This window comes from Uloborus diversus, chromosome 5 (genome assembly GCF_026930045.1).
Source record: "Uloborus diversus isolate 005 chromosome 5, Udiv.v.3.1, whole genome shotgun sequence".
Lineage (NCBI taxonomy): Eukaryota > Metazoa > Arthropoda > Arachnida > Araneae > Uloboridae > Uloborus > Uloborus diversus.
This window is the reverse complement of record NC_072735.1, coordinates 110631850-110650550: the sequence shown is the minus strand read 5'-3', so window position 1 is coordinate 110650550 and position 18701 is coordinate 110631850. Positions and strand designations below refer to the sequence as shown.

The following is an 18701-nucleotide window of genomic DNA, read 5'->3' as shown; positions in this document are numbered from 1 at the left end:
TTATAGTGAAGTCCATTTCGAAAAAAGCGATTTCCGGAGTAGTAACGAGAAGCGATTCTTGAGTATAACTGAGAAGTGTGAAGACACTTACTGGTTATGAGTACCTGATCAACAGTCAATAATATGTAAACAATGTTAATGTACATGAAGTAGCTAATAGATAGAGTAACAAATTCATTTATGTAAATGTGAAAGCGTGAAAGGCTGAAATGAATATTCTTTGCCTTACATTTCGACACGAAATGTAACTCGATAACAAGATTTTTAATGATTTATTTTTTATTCACTTATTTTTTATTTTTTTCAATGCATTCCTATACGAACGGATTGAATTTACTTATAGACAAAAAGTTTTTCCACCCATCTGAAACAATTCTTTTGTTGAACTACAAATTATAAGTGTAGAAAATGCATTGCTTGATTGAAAACTTGTGGCTTTGTATTTGTTTTTTTATCCAGGATATTAAAAAACTTTCACCTTTGACATTTTGAATTAAAATTCAACTAGAAATTTGGTTTTTCGTACTAATATTCAAGCCGTATATATTGTATTTATGGTTCAGTTCCCTTCTTGTTGTTTACCTTTTATAGCGAAATTGAGGCTATAAACGAAATTGTTATTTTGTTCCTTAGATTTCTCTATGAACAGGTGCGACTGCACAATGCATACACAGAAATATATATATATAGATAAAGACCGGCTAAAATTGAAAAACCTTAGGTTTCAGGGAAATGTTTTAGACGTCAGACAAATTATTTGTCTGAGCTTATGAAAATTTCAGTGTAACACGACTACCGAAAGATTCTTAGAACATTGTGTATTCATCCAGTCTAAAACAAAATGGTCAGTGTTCTCCCCCTTCCCCCATCAGTTCTCTAATTATCTGTAAATTTAAACCAGTGGTTCCCAATCTTTTGCACGTTGCGACCCTTTTTTGACCAAGTAAAGGACCTGTGATCCCGTAGCCTACATGTTAGTAAAGTATCGCTAGGTGTGGACCTAACCTGGCAACATTGTGAAAGCTACGTTAGATCAGATTACAAAACTGCTATGTTAGATTCGATCCATCCCCAACTATACTGTGGTAGGAATAATGTTTCGACCGAATAAGAAACGCTACACGACCCCATTTGGGGTCACGACCCTGGGAACCCACCCCTGCTTTAAAACAATTTTTTTATACTCATTCATGCTTTAAAGAAATGCAGGTATGTATAATTTTTCTCCTTAGAAAATTTTCAAAAGAAAAATTCAGTAAAATCCTGTTACAACGAATATCGGTATAAGGAAATACCCGTTTCAACCAAATAAGTTTTCAGTCACGATTTTGAAGTTCATTGTTACTGGATTTCACTGTATTATGAATTACATGATCAATGTGTACATACCTTGTAAAGAATTTTTTTCGAGTTTGGTTCGAGAAATTATTTTTAAAAATGTTTGTTGAGCTGTGGAAAGCATTTTATGCGTTTACATTTGTAGTAACATAGTATAATATAGACAAAAATAGATTCCAAATATTTAGTAAGTATCTGGAATACGGTTTTGGAACCCCGGTTTTTTTTTTTTTTAGAAATGGTCGCATTATTTCGAACAAAGTCTCAAAAGAGTGCTGGAAATATTTTGCCAGATCTTTTATGGAGCAAAATGTCGAACAGTACCTACCACCTTTTTCAACGAAATTCATTTATTTTTTCGAATTTTAAGCAATCAAAGAATGGATATTTCAAAAAAGCAAAAAGTACACGACACAGACAGAGGCTTGAAAAATACTCGGAAAAAAATTTACATGAAAACTTCAAAGGAATTTGTAAAACCTTCATCCAACTTTCCCCATAGGTTAACATTAGATCCGTACGCTTTCAGACTCTCAGCGAAAAGCACCCTTAAATTTGCTTATAAAATAGCATTAATATACATATTTATCTTTCTTTGAATGCACCAGCTCCATTGTTTATGCTTTCTTGATATAGTGAAAAGTAATGGGAGTAGTGCATCCCCAGAAATAGAAATATTCATTAATGCTATATTACAAGCATACTTAAGATCATTTTAATCTTAATTATATCCGTGAATTAATTTGAGTAACACGGAAAGGTTCTTCACTGAAGGTCTGCGATGCAACTTTACGCAAAATGCGATACTTCCTTTTTTTAAAATTTACAACGTGAATCTTTTTTTTTTTCGGATATAGGGTTTATAGGTGTTAGTCCTATACTCTGGTTTTATGCCAAAAAAAGGGGGGGGGGGGGAATTGTAAAACAAACCCCTAGAAAAAAGGATGGGTTTTGATGATTTTAAAAATATAATAAGTGGTAATACCCCCCATGAGTTAACCAATTTCCTCCATATGTTCTTGCGTACAAACTTAGCACCTCTCTAGCCCCTCAGAAAAGTATTAATGTATAATATAACGATCCATTTCCCTCCAGATAAAAATACTGGCTATGAAACTGTCAAAAACTGAAAAAAATTTCGGGCGACATTTCCAAAAAAGCGGGACGTGTGAATGGAAGAAGGTGGTCATATTTGGATTCAGGAGGTCATTTAGCACAAGAATTCACAAGAATTATCTCAGAAGCACTCTTTAAAAACTATATCCTTTCTAAACACAAATCAAATCGTGAAGATGTTTCCAAGCATGTGGATTCACTTTCAAAAGCAGTCATTCATTCCTTCATTGAAAAATGCCTCCGGAAAAGAGGGGAGTAGTAAATGGAAACGGTCGTTTGCGCTAATGATTGTAAATCTTATACACCTCACCCGGTTTTTCCCCCCAAGAAAGGACGAACTGGTGAGAGGCGTGGCTTAGTAGAGAAATTGAGCTTTTTCGAAAATATTTCAGATGGTTGGAACTCCGATATTTTTTTAGAAATGGTCGCATCATTTCAAACTTAGTCTCAAAAGAGAGGTGGAAATATTTTGCGTGTTGGGGCGTTCTTAAAATTTCGATAGCACGATTTGCAGCTTTTTTACAGAGCGAAAGGTCCAACAGTACCTCGTTTTCGAAGAAATTCATTTTTTCTCGAATTTTAAAAAATCAAAGAATGGACGTATCAAAAAAATAAAAACTAAAATACACTGACATAGGCTAGAAAAATACTCAGAAAAAAAATTGACCCGAAAACTTCAAAGGAATTTTGTAAAACAAGCTCCAACTTTCCCCGTAGGTTAACATTAGATCCGAATCTTTCAGACTCTCAGTGAAGAGCACCCTTAAGAATATTAATTATTGAAATAAAACAGCGAATTCGGTTGCTATAATTTGCTATTAGTGCGTTATTTTTATTACAATATGCTGCTTAAAGTTAGAAAAGCTGCAACTAATTTAACGCATTTCAAGTTTGACTTACAATGAGATTTTATCACAGATTGACATTATCATAAACTTATTACTTTTTTTATTCTGAACAACAGGGGTGCCCACCGGGGGTCTGGGGGGGAGGGGAATTATGGCGCGAATTCCGCCATGAAAAAAAATTTTCGGGGGGGAGGGGGAGATTCCTAAATTTATTTCTTCAAATAGATAAATTTAAAAAATTCCTGATTTTTTTTAATTTGAAATATTTACTTTTATTTTATTCTGTTTACATTTTATTTCATTTATTTAATCAGTTTGTGTGTGTATGTGGTCTGTCATTGGAACAGAACTTTTCTAGTAAAATAATAATAACTATTAAAAATAAATAAATAAATAAAAAACATTAATAAATAAATAAATAAATAAACTAAAAGAAAAACGCTTAAAAATAAAAAAAAAAACGGAAAGAGGGTTGGGAAATTTTGATAAATTTCGGAAATTTAGAGGTGTTTTGCTGTCAAAAAGTTTTTTTTTTTTGGAAAAATGGAAAATTTGAATATTTACAAATTAAAATGCAGTTAGCTCGTTTTCTTAGAAAACATCAAAAATATATGTGCCATTCATATTATTCTTTCTTTTTAACAGAAACATATGCCAAATGTTTCTGTTTAAAATATTATCACGTACCTTTCTTTGTTCAAAGCTTCAAAAATTACCCATTTTATTCTAATCATAATTCATCCGTTAGTTTTGAATGAAACGTGAAATTATAAAAGCTAAGTTCTCCATTCTACAGTACTAAGCATCGAGTCTGCTGCTGATTCATTTTAAGCGCAATTTATGAAGAGTTAATTGAAAGTGCCCATATAAAACAAGAAATCAATGAAACGGAATCTAAGGACTAAAATGTTCAGCGGCTATTTGCTGTTCGGAAGGAATTGTGACTTTATTAATTTCGTATTTTTCCCCCATTCTTCACTGTTTTTCTACTGCATGTACGAAACCTACAAATCAGCTTATCACAAACATCAAATTAAAAATTATATATTACCATAAAATCTGATTTCAAAGAATCAAAATAGAAAGATCTTGAGATAAAACCGTTCATTTCATATACTTATGCATTCGATATCGTGTCTGTACACTAATATCTTTGTCTTGTTAAATTATTTTTTTATTTCATTCATTTATTTATTTACTTATTTTTTCAAATTAATTTTTTAGGTCGAGAAGTAGCGGATAAAAAAGAAAAAGACAGTGTGAGAGAGATAAAATTGAATATTATAAGCAAAAGAGTTTAAAATTTCAAATACTCAAGACTCTTTTAAACCTATTGCTGATTGAATGCTAATCACAACCAACTGAAAGCACTATATCATAACTTACTCATTTTTAATCATTATTGAGCAGAAAAGAATCTGTTCGATAAATAAAAAAATTTTTAATGCACACTTTTTCCTTCACGCAGTAATTCTAACCTTAAAAGATAGAAGAGCAAAATAAAGAACATAAGAGAAGCAGAAGAAAATCATCTTGCGTGCCCCTGCACGTTGCTTTCTCTGCCACAAACGGGTAACTCAAGTTGTAACTAAACAGAGAGGTTCCAAAGCTCTTTCTGTTGACCGCTATCCGATGTTTTCCGTTTTTCTCGGACACCCTACCTAGTTTGTAATAAGTAAAGAGTAAAATAAATCGGGTAATTTAATACTTTCATTTGAATGTTCCAAAACAGAGTGAATCAAATGGTTAAATTTTACTGAAAGCGTTCTAAGATTTAAGGAAAATGTCACGGGAATGAAGATTTTAGCGGTCTTAAAATATTGATTTTAAAACATTAAATAACGACAAAGAAAATCCTTATTATTGGCTAATTTTTATGATTGACTCAGTTCGATAGGCTTAACTCCATTAGAAAAAATTTAAAGTGGTGGGATATTTTATTCATGCTCTAATTAATTTAAACGTTACGAAATGCAAATCTGTTAAATTCACAGCCTTTAATAATGCAAATAAATGTAATGTTTTAATTGGAAGGCCGAATTTGTTGTTTTGACAATATTTTTCTGTTCGGTTTCGAATTTTTCATTATTAAGTAGTTGCATTAGCATTACCCCCAAAACTATTTAAAAACTTAAATGATGTTTTGTAATCTTTGTGTTCATTTTATACACATTTATTTAGCGATCAATAATTTAAATACTAATAACAGTATTAAGCAGAAGTACTGCATTAATAACAATGTCCACTTTTATTACAAAATTCAAAATGGTGGTGGGGTAAGGGGGAAGTCTTAACACTCTTTTATTTTGTACATTACTTCAAAATGTTTCTCGCTAAATGACCACAGTAATCGCCTCTGGAAATTTCAGTAGTCATCAACTTGAGTCAAGCAAATGTTTCATGTATGAACATGCTCTAAAAATTTTAGTACTTAATAAAATTTCTAATTCATACATTATTACATTTACTATAATTAGAAAAATTAACTTCTTACAAATCAAATGCGGTTTATTTTTCTTACAAAACATCAAAAATATTAAACATTCAAAAATATAATGCAATCCATATTATTCTCTCTGTTTAACAAAAACACATGCGAAATGTTTCTATCTGTTTAAAAAATTAGCACGTAGCTTTCTTTGTTCAACGTTTCAAAAATTACCCAAATTATTCTACTCATCATTCATCCGTTAATTTTGAATGAAATGTGATTTCTGAAAAAGTTCAATGCATTTTTATTATTATTATGATTTCTTATATTTGGAAATTTTTAGACTTTCAACCCAACTACCTAAGAAATTGAAACGAAAAATTGAAAAAAAAAAAAAAAAAAAAGAGAAGAGAAACCTCTGGGAAAGGGCCCTACAGACTTTGTTGTAGGGGGACCCAAAACTTATATATCCGGACCTGGTTTCTTTTATGAAGTTTCTCTCAACGTAACTATAGGGCTACAAGCAAATAATGGTGGAATAATTTCTCTTCAACTACATATTGAGCTAATAATCAAAATATTTGAGGAGAATCTCCTAAGATTGCTGTTCTAAATTTAGATTATTTTTTCATTGCGTATTTCTTACTTACAACATAAATGATTCCTTAGGCATTCCTTAGACAAAGATTCCTTAGGTGAGAGAGATTCGTTATGTCATTTTAATTGAAGTAACTATTGGGCTACAAGAAAATAATGGTTAAAGAATTTTTCTGGAACTACATATTGAGCCAATAATCAAAATTAATCTTATTTCAGTTCGTATTCATATGAATGTACTTTAAATAAAGTTTTAACATGAATCACTTTTGTGAGAATCACAAGATTTTTTTCAAAAGCATACGAGTAAAATCCTTTTGTTATAGAGAATTATATACCAGGAATTTTTATGGTATACATTTGGATATGGCGTTAAGGAATACTACCGCTCAATTTATATAAAAGCAAAGTTCTTCATTCTACAATATTGGGCATAGGATCTGCTGCTAGATTCATTTCAATTGCAATTTAATTAAAAGTGCCAATATACAACAAGAAATTAATGAAACGGACTCCAATGACTAAAATGTTCAGCGGCTATTTGCTGTTCGGAAGGAATTGTGACTTTAAATATATACTCGTATATATATATATATATATATATATATATATATATATATATATATATATATATATATATATATATATATATATATATATATATATATATATATATATATATATATATATATATATTCATTCTTCACGTGTTTTTCTACTGCATGTACACAAAAATTCAAAAATTGAATTAAAAATTATAATTTACCATAAAAAAATAAAAAATTCATTTAAAAAAATTTCAACACACACACACAAGACAAAGCTGAATAAAAGTCAACTTTTGCTGTTCACCAGTAGTTGCAAAATTTTTACTGACTGTTTGCAGCTTCTTTTACTTTTGAAAACCATTTTGTAATTGAAATTACTTTTCAATTATGTTTATTGATTGAAAGATTATTATGTATCACGTCAGATTTTTTGAGAAAAAACTTTTTTTTTCATGTAAATTTTTACCTATTTATAAATTTTGTATGATTTGTTGGAATTCAAAATCTTTTTTTTTTAATTAGATTTTTAAATGTATGTCCCAGGCAACAAATTATTAAAGTTAAAACTCTGCAATTATTTCCTGTGTATCACTAGTCATTGTTGTATTAATCTTTTTCTTTAATTTATAGTAATTTCTCAGCTCGTTATGTTTCGCTTTAATTTGAATTTTCACAAACACTAATGCAAAAAGTTAATCAGATGGTTGCAATTTAATTTCCCTAATTCAGATATTCTTGTGACATTTGCATTCCGTGAGTCGTTTTTTTTTTTGTTATTATATTATTTCTTTCAATTCATCTCATCAGAAACAAGCACTCGCTTTGTCATGACTATAAATAATAAAATACTGGAAAAAGTCATAGTTTCCGCGTCAGCTTTATGTTTTAGTTTCGGGAACGCTTCTTTTACAGGCATTAAAGTGAGCAGATGGGAGTCAAATTCATCAACTAAAAAGTTACAGCATGCATTGCACAACGGTTAAGTAAGGGCTAAGGGGGGAGGTGAATGTGCTTTCACAACCATCCGATAAAAATGTTGAAAAATTAAATATGTTTATTTTTTGGACTATTTATGTATAATATTAGAAGAAAAGATAGAAGTGAAATATGCTTGTGAGTAAAAAGTCCATCAATTCCGCAAGTGTACTTTTCTTCCAAACGCAATTTAACTGCACAGTTGGATTTCAACAAAGCAAATGCCCGCTACACACATCTGGCATCCATTCTTCAGAAAAAAAAGCCAGGAATAGAGAACGATCACAAACTATCTTGCTATCATTGATCGAACATCGGGGTGGTAATTAGTATCCCGTCGTGTCTGTGGTCATGTGTTCCCCTCAACAAACCTTGCGCCCCTCTTATTTCTTGGAATTCCGAGTCAAAAGCTATAGCAACCCAAGCAACTTCTGAGCCAATTCCGAGAAACTCCAATTCAACATTGGCGCCAAACGCGTGCTCACTTTCCCTGTATGTTAGCTTTTGTGTCATACCATCATTATTAGAAGTCGTTGTTTTCTCGGCAATACACTCACGCAGTGTCCAATCTTCTACTTTTACTATCTTTGGTAGTAGCATTTCTGTTTTCATCTGTTTAACTTTCGAAAGAGTGGATTATGTTTAAAAATGCACAGAAGAAAACTCGTTGCTTAATTTTAAAACATTTTTTCTCTTTTTTTTTACTGCCATGGGAAAACGTAAAATGCAGGAAATTCATAAATAACAAATTTTTCATCCGGGTTAAACTAATATTATTAATATATGGAAAAACTGGGACCTGATTATAAAAAACGTAAAATGCGGGGAAAACGTAGATCGGAGGACGTAAAATCGGGGTTTCGCAGTGAATACGATCAGCAAGCAGGAAGATAAATATTACCATACAACAATTTTAACAATTTTCCATAGCATTTTTTGAAAGTATTCAAAGTTATTGAATTTTTCCCGCTTTATCGTCGTTTTGAACCACTGCGCGACGTGTAACTTTTGTAAATGAAAACCAGTTACATAAGTTAAGTTACTCCAGAGCAGAGGAGGCAGCTAAGCTGCCACCGATTTTATGGAGTAAGGTTGCACTAATTTTTTTACAGTGTGTTACTCTTAAGTAAGAACTGATCTTCCGTTTTATTACGCACAGGTTGGAAAGACTTGCAGAACAAGACTACATTCTAGGAGATACGGGAATAACAATACCGAAGGATATGATTGTAACGATTCCAACGTGCGCTATGCACAAGGATCCGAAGCTTTTCCCCAATCCTGAAAAATTTGATCCTGATAGGTATGTTCAAACACTTTGGATTGTGAGCTGTTGAGTTTTAAAGTTCTCGAAAATTTAATGAATTCCTATGCGTATTGTGTCGTAAACAACTTGAAAAAAAAAAAAAAATAATAATTTATCTTAAAATGCTCCGTAGTTTGCCAGTATATTTCGTGTATTGTCTGTATTTTCCAAATTATTAAGCTGGCACCAGGTCCATCGTTTTAACTTTTTCCAAGGAGGGGTGGGGCAAAGGGTACATAGTTAATGTATATTATAGGCCTACGCTAAGCATTCGCCACCACGCTAAATGAGACAAAATCGTAAATTCGGCGAAAAAAAAAAACTCTGATTCGGCATAAGCATTGGCAAACAAAATATTCTCATAAATTTCCATAAAAAAGTTTTTTTCTCTCGATCCTCAAAGTAGTTAGAAATTCTGTAAAGAAAAAAAAATTAAAACACCAAATTGGGAATTCAATGTCTTATGCATTGTTATTGGTGTTTATGAAACTTTAGTGTATGCTGCGATATAAGCACTTGCATTGTATATTTTATAAAAGAATTACTTAGTTTTTCCAATTAAAAATTTCTAAAAATAATTTAAAAGTTCAATGTTAAAATCTATTAAAGTTAAATCATTGGCGAAAACTTTCGGAATTTGGCTAAGACTTTTAAAATTTGACTAATTTGTAGGCTAGCTATTTGGAATCCCTGGTGGGGGCTCTGTAAGAGAGAGACCCCGTCAAAGAATTACAAAAGCCGAGCTCACATATATAAATTTATTAAGTATTCAAAGTCAGGGAAGGGAAAATTGCCCACCATCGAGAATATGGGCATCTCTGCCATCATTATCATAGCGTTTCGATTACTTACTTTTTACGCACTAATAAGTGCGTGAAAACTAATTTTATATTGCATCGCAAAGTGTTAGAAATCATCATTCTGAAGCATACTACTGTAGTGTTCTAATTAATTGACAAAGATATTTTTTCGGAGTCTTTCAACATACTTCCCAGCTAGCTTCAGTGGGTTCCCTAGGCAATTCTGTCTGTCTTAATGTCATGGATGTAAGTTTTGACTGCTTGAAACTAGTGTAGATGAGAAATTGGGAATAGTAAAAAAAAAAATCAGTTAGTTTCAGTGAGAATATAGAAAGTCACATTTTAAATTCTTTCATTATAGTATATGAAATAGGGATGCAACGGCTAGTGAGTTAGAAGGGACCAATGCCGAAGATAATCGGACTCTGAGGCACAAATCCATGGGGGTAAAAAAAAAATCCTATGGTTGGCATAGGAAAACTGAACTTTTGACAACTTCTCTTCCAACCCAAAGTGAGATTTATCCGCTGCAGTCTTGAACAATGAATATCAATATCAATTGATAATAAATACTTCATGGCTAGCTCTTGTAGGTCTAATAATGATATTTCAGAGTACGAACTGATCCTATTTTGGAGTTTTTCATTTCTCCTTCACATTTGCCCTTTCTTCGAGAGGAAATGGTTCAGTTACAATGCATTTCTTCAGACGCCCGGAGAAGCTCGTTGGTTCACCGTTAAAAAAAGAATCCTAAAATTTTACGGTAAAAAGTAATGGCATCCATGTTTCCAGTGACTGTTACCGTAAAATCCTATTTTTTACAGCAAAATTATATGGTAGAATAAGCGATAGTTAAAAAACACTAAATGAGATGCAGGTTCGATCTCTGGACCTTCGTATTGGTACGCGGCTTTGCTGACCACCAAACCAGTTGGGACACATTGTGTGAATGGAAATACCGCTTTATCTGCTTTGCACGGTAAGTCACGTGGTGTGTGGCGCTGCAATCGTTAATTTTTTTTCGGTACAATTTAGTGCAATCTTTTCTATACTGTAAACACTGCGTTTTGCAGTAATATATACCATAAAAATTTCCTGAATTTTTAAGTGTTGGTTTATTTAGTTTTAATGGCGAAGAGCCCTTGAGGACCATGTACTGCGCCAACCGGAAAAGCTCGATTTCCTAATATCAATCATAGAAGTAGTATTTTTTATAGATACGTGACTGTTAAGTACGATTACCTTTGCTGACTTTCTAAGAGTTATATCCTTTTTTAGCGTGCAAAAATGAAAAAAATGCAAAACGTTACTTCCTCTTCTCCCAGAAAGAATCTGAAGAATTGTTCAATGTTGATAATTTTACCTCAAAACCAGTTCTAAGCAGTCAAAACTGACGTCAAAACACCGATAGATAGAACAGCTTAGTGGGACCTATTGGAGCTATCTGGCAATCAACTGAAAGTCAGCAAAAATAGCTTTCTCCCAATTAATGTGAACACAATAGTACACTAGAATCGCGAAAACTCAGCCAAATGTAATTTGAAGAGTGGCCGATTTGATAAAAATGTCGGGTTATCTGGAACGAGCGAGCAACAGGCTTCTCGCTTGTCGTTTTTCCGTCCTGCAAATTAGCCAAGTTTTCTGGTATCGGCTGAGTTATCGAATACCGAGTTCTCGAAACTCTACTGTCCTTTATTATTACCTTGGAGCATTTATTATGAGTAGCAATGGCAAATATACGATGGATCGCCTGGTTAGTAGAATTTGTTCTGCAATCCCTCCCCACCCCATCCCCCAGCGTAAAACTGAGTTGTTAAGAAGCACTCTTAACAACTCCTCAGTTTTACGCTTAATATCATTTAAAACTTGTCGTTTTTAATCCCAGTCACTTGGAAAAATGAAATGAAAGGTACAAGGGCATAAAAAAGCGGGTTAATTTAAGTCTATAGAGCTTAGGTTCGTTGAACTGCAGATTTTCAGTAACAGCTGGTTTGGCATCACCCTGTCCTGTACTAGCTTGTATGGGTTTAGATAAAGAGGTCCTTTTTTAATGTTCCCTTCTCGTCGTTGATTTTTAAAAGAACTTTGGGCTTAAGGACCCGATCTTGGCAAGAACAAGTTCACGTAAAATTAGAAACTAAAACAAAACTTTTACCGCCACTTATTAAAAATGGTTGTAGTTGCACCGTATTGAGCATTCTAAGAGATAACATTTCCTGCTTCTTTTTAGGTTCAGTGCTGAAAAGAGAGCTGAAAGAGATCAATACGCTTACATGCCTTTTGGATCGGGACCTAGAAATTGCATTGGCATGCGATTCGCCCTCATAGAAATGAAAGTTTGTCTTGCGTATATGCTTAGTAACTTCAGGATCAAGAAATGTCCACAAACTCAGGTAAAAATAAATGAACTCACGTTTTTTCTTCCTTTTTTAATTTCTTCGATCTTTTCTTTTACTTCTCTCCTTTTACTTTCTATATCTAATGTGTATTAGAAAGTAAGCAATTTGCAAAAATTTTTGAATATAGAAGGATTTGCATGTTTTGAGTTGTGTGCTATGCCCATTTCGACCATTTTCGGGAAATGTCTGCCTGTCTGTATATGCGTGCGTGGCAGGTGTTATGTAATTTCTGTAAGGCAAAAACTACGGCATGAAATCTAATAAAATTTGGTATACATATGTACCCATGTGAATTGGTGCCCGTTAGTTTTTATTGTCAATTTCTCTAAGGCGGTGGAGCAATTGAACGTTTTCTTTGTTATCCTTGACTGCTATATTACAAGAAGTAACTGGCGGATTCAGACAAAAATTGGTTCATAGGTAAGCCTCTCAAAAGGTAAAAGCGTCGATTTGATTTTGATGCCAATAGCTCAAAGGGGTGGAGTAATCAAACCTTTTTTCTTTTTTATTGAGATTACTATATCTCGAGAAGTAAGCAAGGGTTCAGACTGATGGGCCAATTGTGTTCCACTGAACTCGAAGTTCCAAAGAGATCAATCAAGGGTTCTGTGAAACTTTCATTTCTTCTTTTGATTAAAGTCAGCCGTTTAAAAAGTAAATAAAAATAAGTTTTGAGGGAAGCTTTTAATCAGTATTTTCCGAATGAGCTGTAGAGAAACTATCAAAATGAAGTGAGGCAGTGAGAAGTAAAAGGATATTAGTGGCAAAATTAAAAATTAGAAGATAATCAGTACAAATGATAGGTGAATCTGTACTCTATCTTGAGGCAAGAGATAATAAAAGTAGGCCTGGTAGGTGCTGCTGTACAGCGTGATTTAGAAAAAAAAATCAATGAAAGACTACCAAGGAAGCAGGGGCGGCATTTCAGCATTTCATTTGGGGGGTCGAGTTTCTTAAATATGTATTACAACAGTGCGATCCCAAACACTCATTAGCTAAGAGGAAGTGGTCATAAAATCGGTTTAATATGGATAAAAATTAGTGTTTAGAAACAATTAAAATTTTGATTCACTTTTTAATAAGTTATCATACAAAACATCTCGATATTAAAGTTTTTATACCTTTTAGAAAAGTTTTATTGCATGATTTTTGGAATTCAGAAGAGCAGGGAATCGTGTTACTAATCTATCAATGTCCAGTGTCATGCTGTTTTGCCAGTACAGTTAAATAAAAAAATGGTTTTTTTTTGCCCATTGTGCTTCAAAAATAATTCTCTAACCTCCTGAGACATAAAAAAAACTTTCTCTGCTAGCTGAGCTGATTGGAATAGTTAAAAAATAATTGAACTAATCAAGTTATGTATGAAAACACTTTTTATATCTTGCTCGTCAAAATCACCCAGGTAACTCAAATATTGTGAAGGGCTTAATTTTTCATCATTGAATAATCTAGTCTCGTCGGCGCTCTCAGCTTCAATGAGATGTCATCTGCCACCAGCTCTGTTATTCACGATTCTAGACTGATGAGTCCATAACAAGAACGAAACTGCAGTCTCTGGATGTGATAACCGGTCCGTCAGTTTATTGCTTGTAATTTTTTTTGCCTCATGCTAAAAATTTTACTCATAATTGAAACAATTTATTTTTCATTTTCAAAATCCAATCCAGATAATATAAAGCCAACCATACAGAAAAGTAATTTTCATCAAATCTTGTGTTAATTTCATTCTAAACTGAATCTATTACTTCATACAAATATTAAAAAATCAATATTTGACTTCACATCATCATGTGGATTTTTGTCACTTTTTTTTTTTTTTTATTGAACTGTGGTTTGAATACTCAGAAAATTAAGGGTAGCGGATTGAAGATTTGATAGGGTGAACTTTTTTAAAAACTTTCCTCAATACAAACAAATTGAATAAAAATTAAAACGAAGTCATACATGCTAAAGGGCGTGAGCTTTTCCACCATTGAAGAAATCGTTTTGCAATAATTCTTCCAGTCGTCAAATCACTGCTTTGAAGTTACGGAGAAATCCTTTTGTGATTTTAACTCTTGAAGAGCATCTTGTGTCACTCCGAGATTGCATAATTATAGAGCCCCATAAAAGGTATTTGTTGATATGTTTTTTAAATTCTATAACCGCATGCATTTTTAAGATGTTTCTATGAAAGCATATACTGCATGAGCAGCTGAAACGTGTTTCTAGCAGAACAAAGCGATGAATACTCATTACATAAATATACACTAAAAAAATGAACATAAAAGTCAATGTAAAATATCAAGGAATTTTCTTGGGAAAACCATGAAGTCACACCATTGTGCACAAGCCTCTCATATTGGACATACCACCGATACACTGGGCACACAAGTATGAAATAAGAGTATTTAGTCTGTATGAGGAAATGTCTTTTTTAGTCAAAATTAACCATGGTTCTCTATCAGTTTTCTATGTTCTAAAAAGACCGAAAAATACTTCATGAAGTCATCATCCAAACAACGAAAAACACTTTTTCTAGTCTGGGAATGTGTCAAGTTTCATCAAATAGTTACTGAGAACCAGTGCGTTTTTTTAATGAACATTGAGTACCGACTTACCTAAATTAAATTCACCTATTTTCCAACATTCTGCTCAAAAAATTTGGGGGTGCGACCGCCCCCTCTTGACCCCCCTATTTGCCGCCCCTGCAAGGAAGTTATCTTTGAATGCGTTTTGCTCAAAACTTTAAAATGTCCATTTACATTCCTTTGCTTCTCACTGCCTTAATTGGATTGAAATTCATTTATTGTCATTGTACGACTTCGATCGTGTCAGTACAAAGAATTTGAAACTTTTATTGAATGCTGGCGTATTAAAAAAAATTACTGTTATCAGTTGTAAATAAAGGCGGTGTTGGCACTTCTTCATTGGTGCATTACACGTGTAAAATGATTCACACACGTTTACACGTAATATAAATACGTAATTCACACGTAAAAAACACGTTTACTTAAGTGCCAATAATAAAAATAGCAACAGACTTGATGCTAAAACTGACAGGAGAATTCAACTTCAAACCATGAAGCTTAATATTAAGTATATCTGCAATAATAAAATACGTACTCTGCTTTTCACAGAAAGAAAGACATTTTGGGTGAACGAGGTGTTTAAAGGTATATTAAGAAATTGAATGGGCAGATTTTTGAGCTTACTTTTTGAAGACGATGCATATGCTTTGGAATAATTTTCGCTTTTGTTGCATGCATGTGAGTAGCCATAGGGGTCGGGGAGTGGCAACTGACCCTTTCTAGAGGAGAACTTCTGATCCCCACGCTTTTAACTATTGTCACTGAGGATAACTTAAAAATTTCATTTTTCGCTCCTCAATTCGAAATATATATATATATATATATATATATATATATATATATATATATATATATATATATATATATAAGGGAGAGTTGCTTAGCGGTCACTTGACCAAAAAAGACGATAAAATGTTTTTTAGAGGAAAGGGACTTTAAATTTCAAGTGACTTCCTTCAAGTTCAGTCTCATCTCTCCCCTTCTGCTTCCATTGCGTAACGTAAACCAAAAAAAAAAAAAAAAAAAAAAAAGCTAAAGTTATAGTTTTTTAATGGCAGGGGATACCCCAATTTCCGATCCCTTCCCTTAACATTGCAAAAGATAGCTGAAAATTATGATTTTAATGTCTCTATATAAAAATTTACAGGGAAAGGTCTTGTGCCTTCTCTCTTCCCGTAGTGGCACTGAACAGGGACAAAAGACATGCTTTTTTAACCCTTTAATGTCGAAAACATACCGAGGGAGAGTCCCCCTAATCCTCTCTAAACATCTCAACATTAAGCTTAAAATTGCGTTTCTAAAACTTCAATGTGAAAAATTTCTGGAGGAAAATGTACTCCTGAACTCCGATCAATCTTCTAACGTTGTTCAAGCTCTCCTGAGAAGTGACTGAAGAACTTCAATTCCCCCCTCCCCCATATTTTCTAATTTTTATTCACCTTGAATAAATACCAGACATAAATAAGTAGACGTGTTGTCGTTTTTGAGTAAGATAAGTGCCTGGAGGAAAAAAAACTAGTATGTTGTGGCCATCACGAAACTTTCTTCTATATTTTTCTTTTTTTTCTGATCCCTCCCCATGCTTGACGAGGAAGCAATATTCCCAACAAAAACAAAATGACACATGCAAAAACTTGACGACTATCCCAATGTCTGAATTATTGCAAAAGCAAAGCAAAGAGCGAAAATTGAAAGTTATTTTAAAAGCCTTGCTTGAATGAATTACAAATATTTTATTTCTTAACAAACATAAGATGGCAACTGTTAAAAATTTTAAATCATTGGGATAATATTTCCTATCATTTCCATACAATTAAAATCACGAGAAATACGCAGACGAATATCTATTACGATTTATCTTTCTTATTGTTGCATTAATAAAAATATTTTTATTCGCAAAAAAAAAAAAAAAAATCAACACCTCTTGGAGCGATTGGCGTCAAAATTGAACCAAAGCCTGTTTACGTATGGATTCACATATATTCCAAATTTCAACCAGAACGTAGCATTACTTCTTGAGATAGGGTACTCACAATGGAAAAAAAGAACGGGAGATTGCGCTACCCCCTTTTTAGCTGTTGACACCAAAATAAAATCAGCTCTTATACCCACTAAGGGCTACTTGCCGATAAATTTTTCTTTCATTCCGTTCATTATTTCTTGAGATACAGCAGTCACAATTGACGACCAAAAAACGTTCTATAGCTCAACCCCCGTTTGAGTTATTGACACCAAAATTGAATCAGCACCTGTTCCTGTTAATGGCAACATATAAACCAAATTTTGTTTGATTTCGCCAGTTACTTCCTGAGGAATAGCAAGCACGCGTAACTCAAAAAACGTCCCATTGCTCCACCCCCCTTGGAGGAATTCGCGCCAAAAACCAGTGGGCACAAGTTCACATACGGGCACATATGTGTACCAAATTTCGTTCGATTTCATGCGGTAGTTTTTGCTGTAGAGCTGCCACAAAAAACTGGTCACACACAGACGTGACACACATACATACACACACACACACACACACATACATACATACATACACACACACACACAGACAGACAGACATTTTCCAAAAATAGTCGAAATGGACTCAGCACACCTCAAAACGTTCGAATGCGTCAAAATTCGAAATTCGAAAATTTGCACGAATCCAATACTTTCTTCTATATATTAGATATAGAAGAAAGTAAAAACGAATAACCCTTACCTTGTATTATTTTTCATTGAAATTTATTTTATTGGAAATTCAGTTCATATATTTCATGTGGAAATACTTCTTGCGGTTCAATCTACTGAGAAATTTGCTTTATTAATTTTTTTTAGGTACCTCTGCAATTCTACAATGGGCAGCAACTTTTACACGCTAAAAATATAATTGTTCGAATGGAAATCAGGAAGGACGGCATTAAAGCCCACTAGAAATCGTCATATCGAAGGAAATGTGATGGAAACGTAATTACAAGAACATGTTTACGTAGTAATAAGCTCAAAACTTGATATTATATATAAAATATTTCTTACGAAGAACTTCGTCATAATTTTTTCTTCATCAGCTTTTTTTTTAACCTTAATTGCATTATTTTTATTGGAAGTTAATATTTTATATTGTCACACTGTAGAAATTTTGAGCTATTTACTTCAAAATAAAGTTTTGAAAATATTCTTGACTCATAGTTTTTTTTTTCCTTTTGAAATCTATTTTTGGGTACTTCCCTGCAGCAGAAATTTTATAGACGTTCGAAAGTTTGAACACACACATACATTCAAAACTACTCACATTTTTCTTGTATATCAAACTAAAATTTTCAAAACTTGGAATTCTTTTGAATCGATTTTGAGTTTCATAGTTTTTTTTTGAACAGATGAGATGAAAGCACAAAATGCAAACGTAATGTTCAATGCGTGGAAAACTATTTGTTTTAGCAAAAATGGAAAGGGTTAATAGCAATAGGAATGAAGAAAATAATGCAACACAACAGATATTTGGAACTTGTTTTACAGAGCGTAGTAATCGTTAGCCGTTAATTCAAACCCAGAAAACTCGGTCACATTGTTTCTCTACAACACCCCACCTCTTACATGAAATACACCGCCAGTTCAGTCAATTCCAGCCGAGGACTGCAGTTTCGTGCTTATTAGCACTCATCAGCCCGGCATAGGAGTGACTGAGCTGGAGATTGAAAACCTCTTAAGGAAGCCTAGAGTGCCAAACAAACTGGTAGCTAATACAAAATTAGCACTGACCAGACGAGTGACCGAAACAATGGTTC

At 33.1% G+C, this 18701-nt stretch overlaps 1 protein-coding gene across 1 annotated transcript in view; it reads left to right on the top strand.

The window, feature by feature from the left end:
- LOC129223079 (uncharacterized) overlaps positions 1 to 18079 on the top strand; it is a 162589-nt gene extending 144510 nt beyond the window's left edge. Inside the window, exons 26-28 of the mRNA XM_054857645.1 lie at positions 9013 to 9156; positions 12190 to 12352; positions 17755 to 18079. Of these exons, the coding sequence (XP_054713620.1) occupies positions 9013 to 9156; positions 12190 to 12352; positions 17755 to 17850 (403 nt within the window). The 3' untranslated portion in view covers positions 17851 to 18079. The remainder of the gene's footprint in view (positions 1 to 9012; positions 9157 to 12189; positions 12353 to 17754) is intronic.
- Positions 18080 to 18701: the final 622 nt, after the last annotated feature.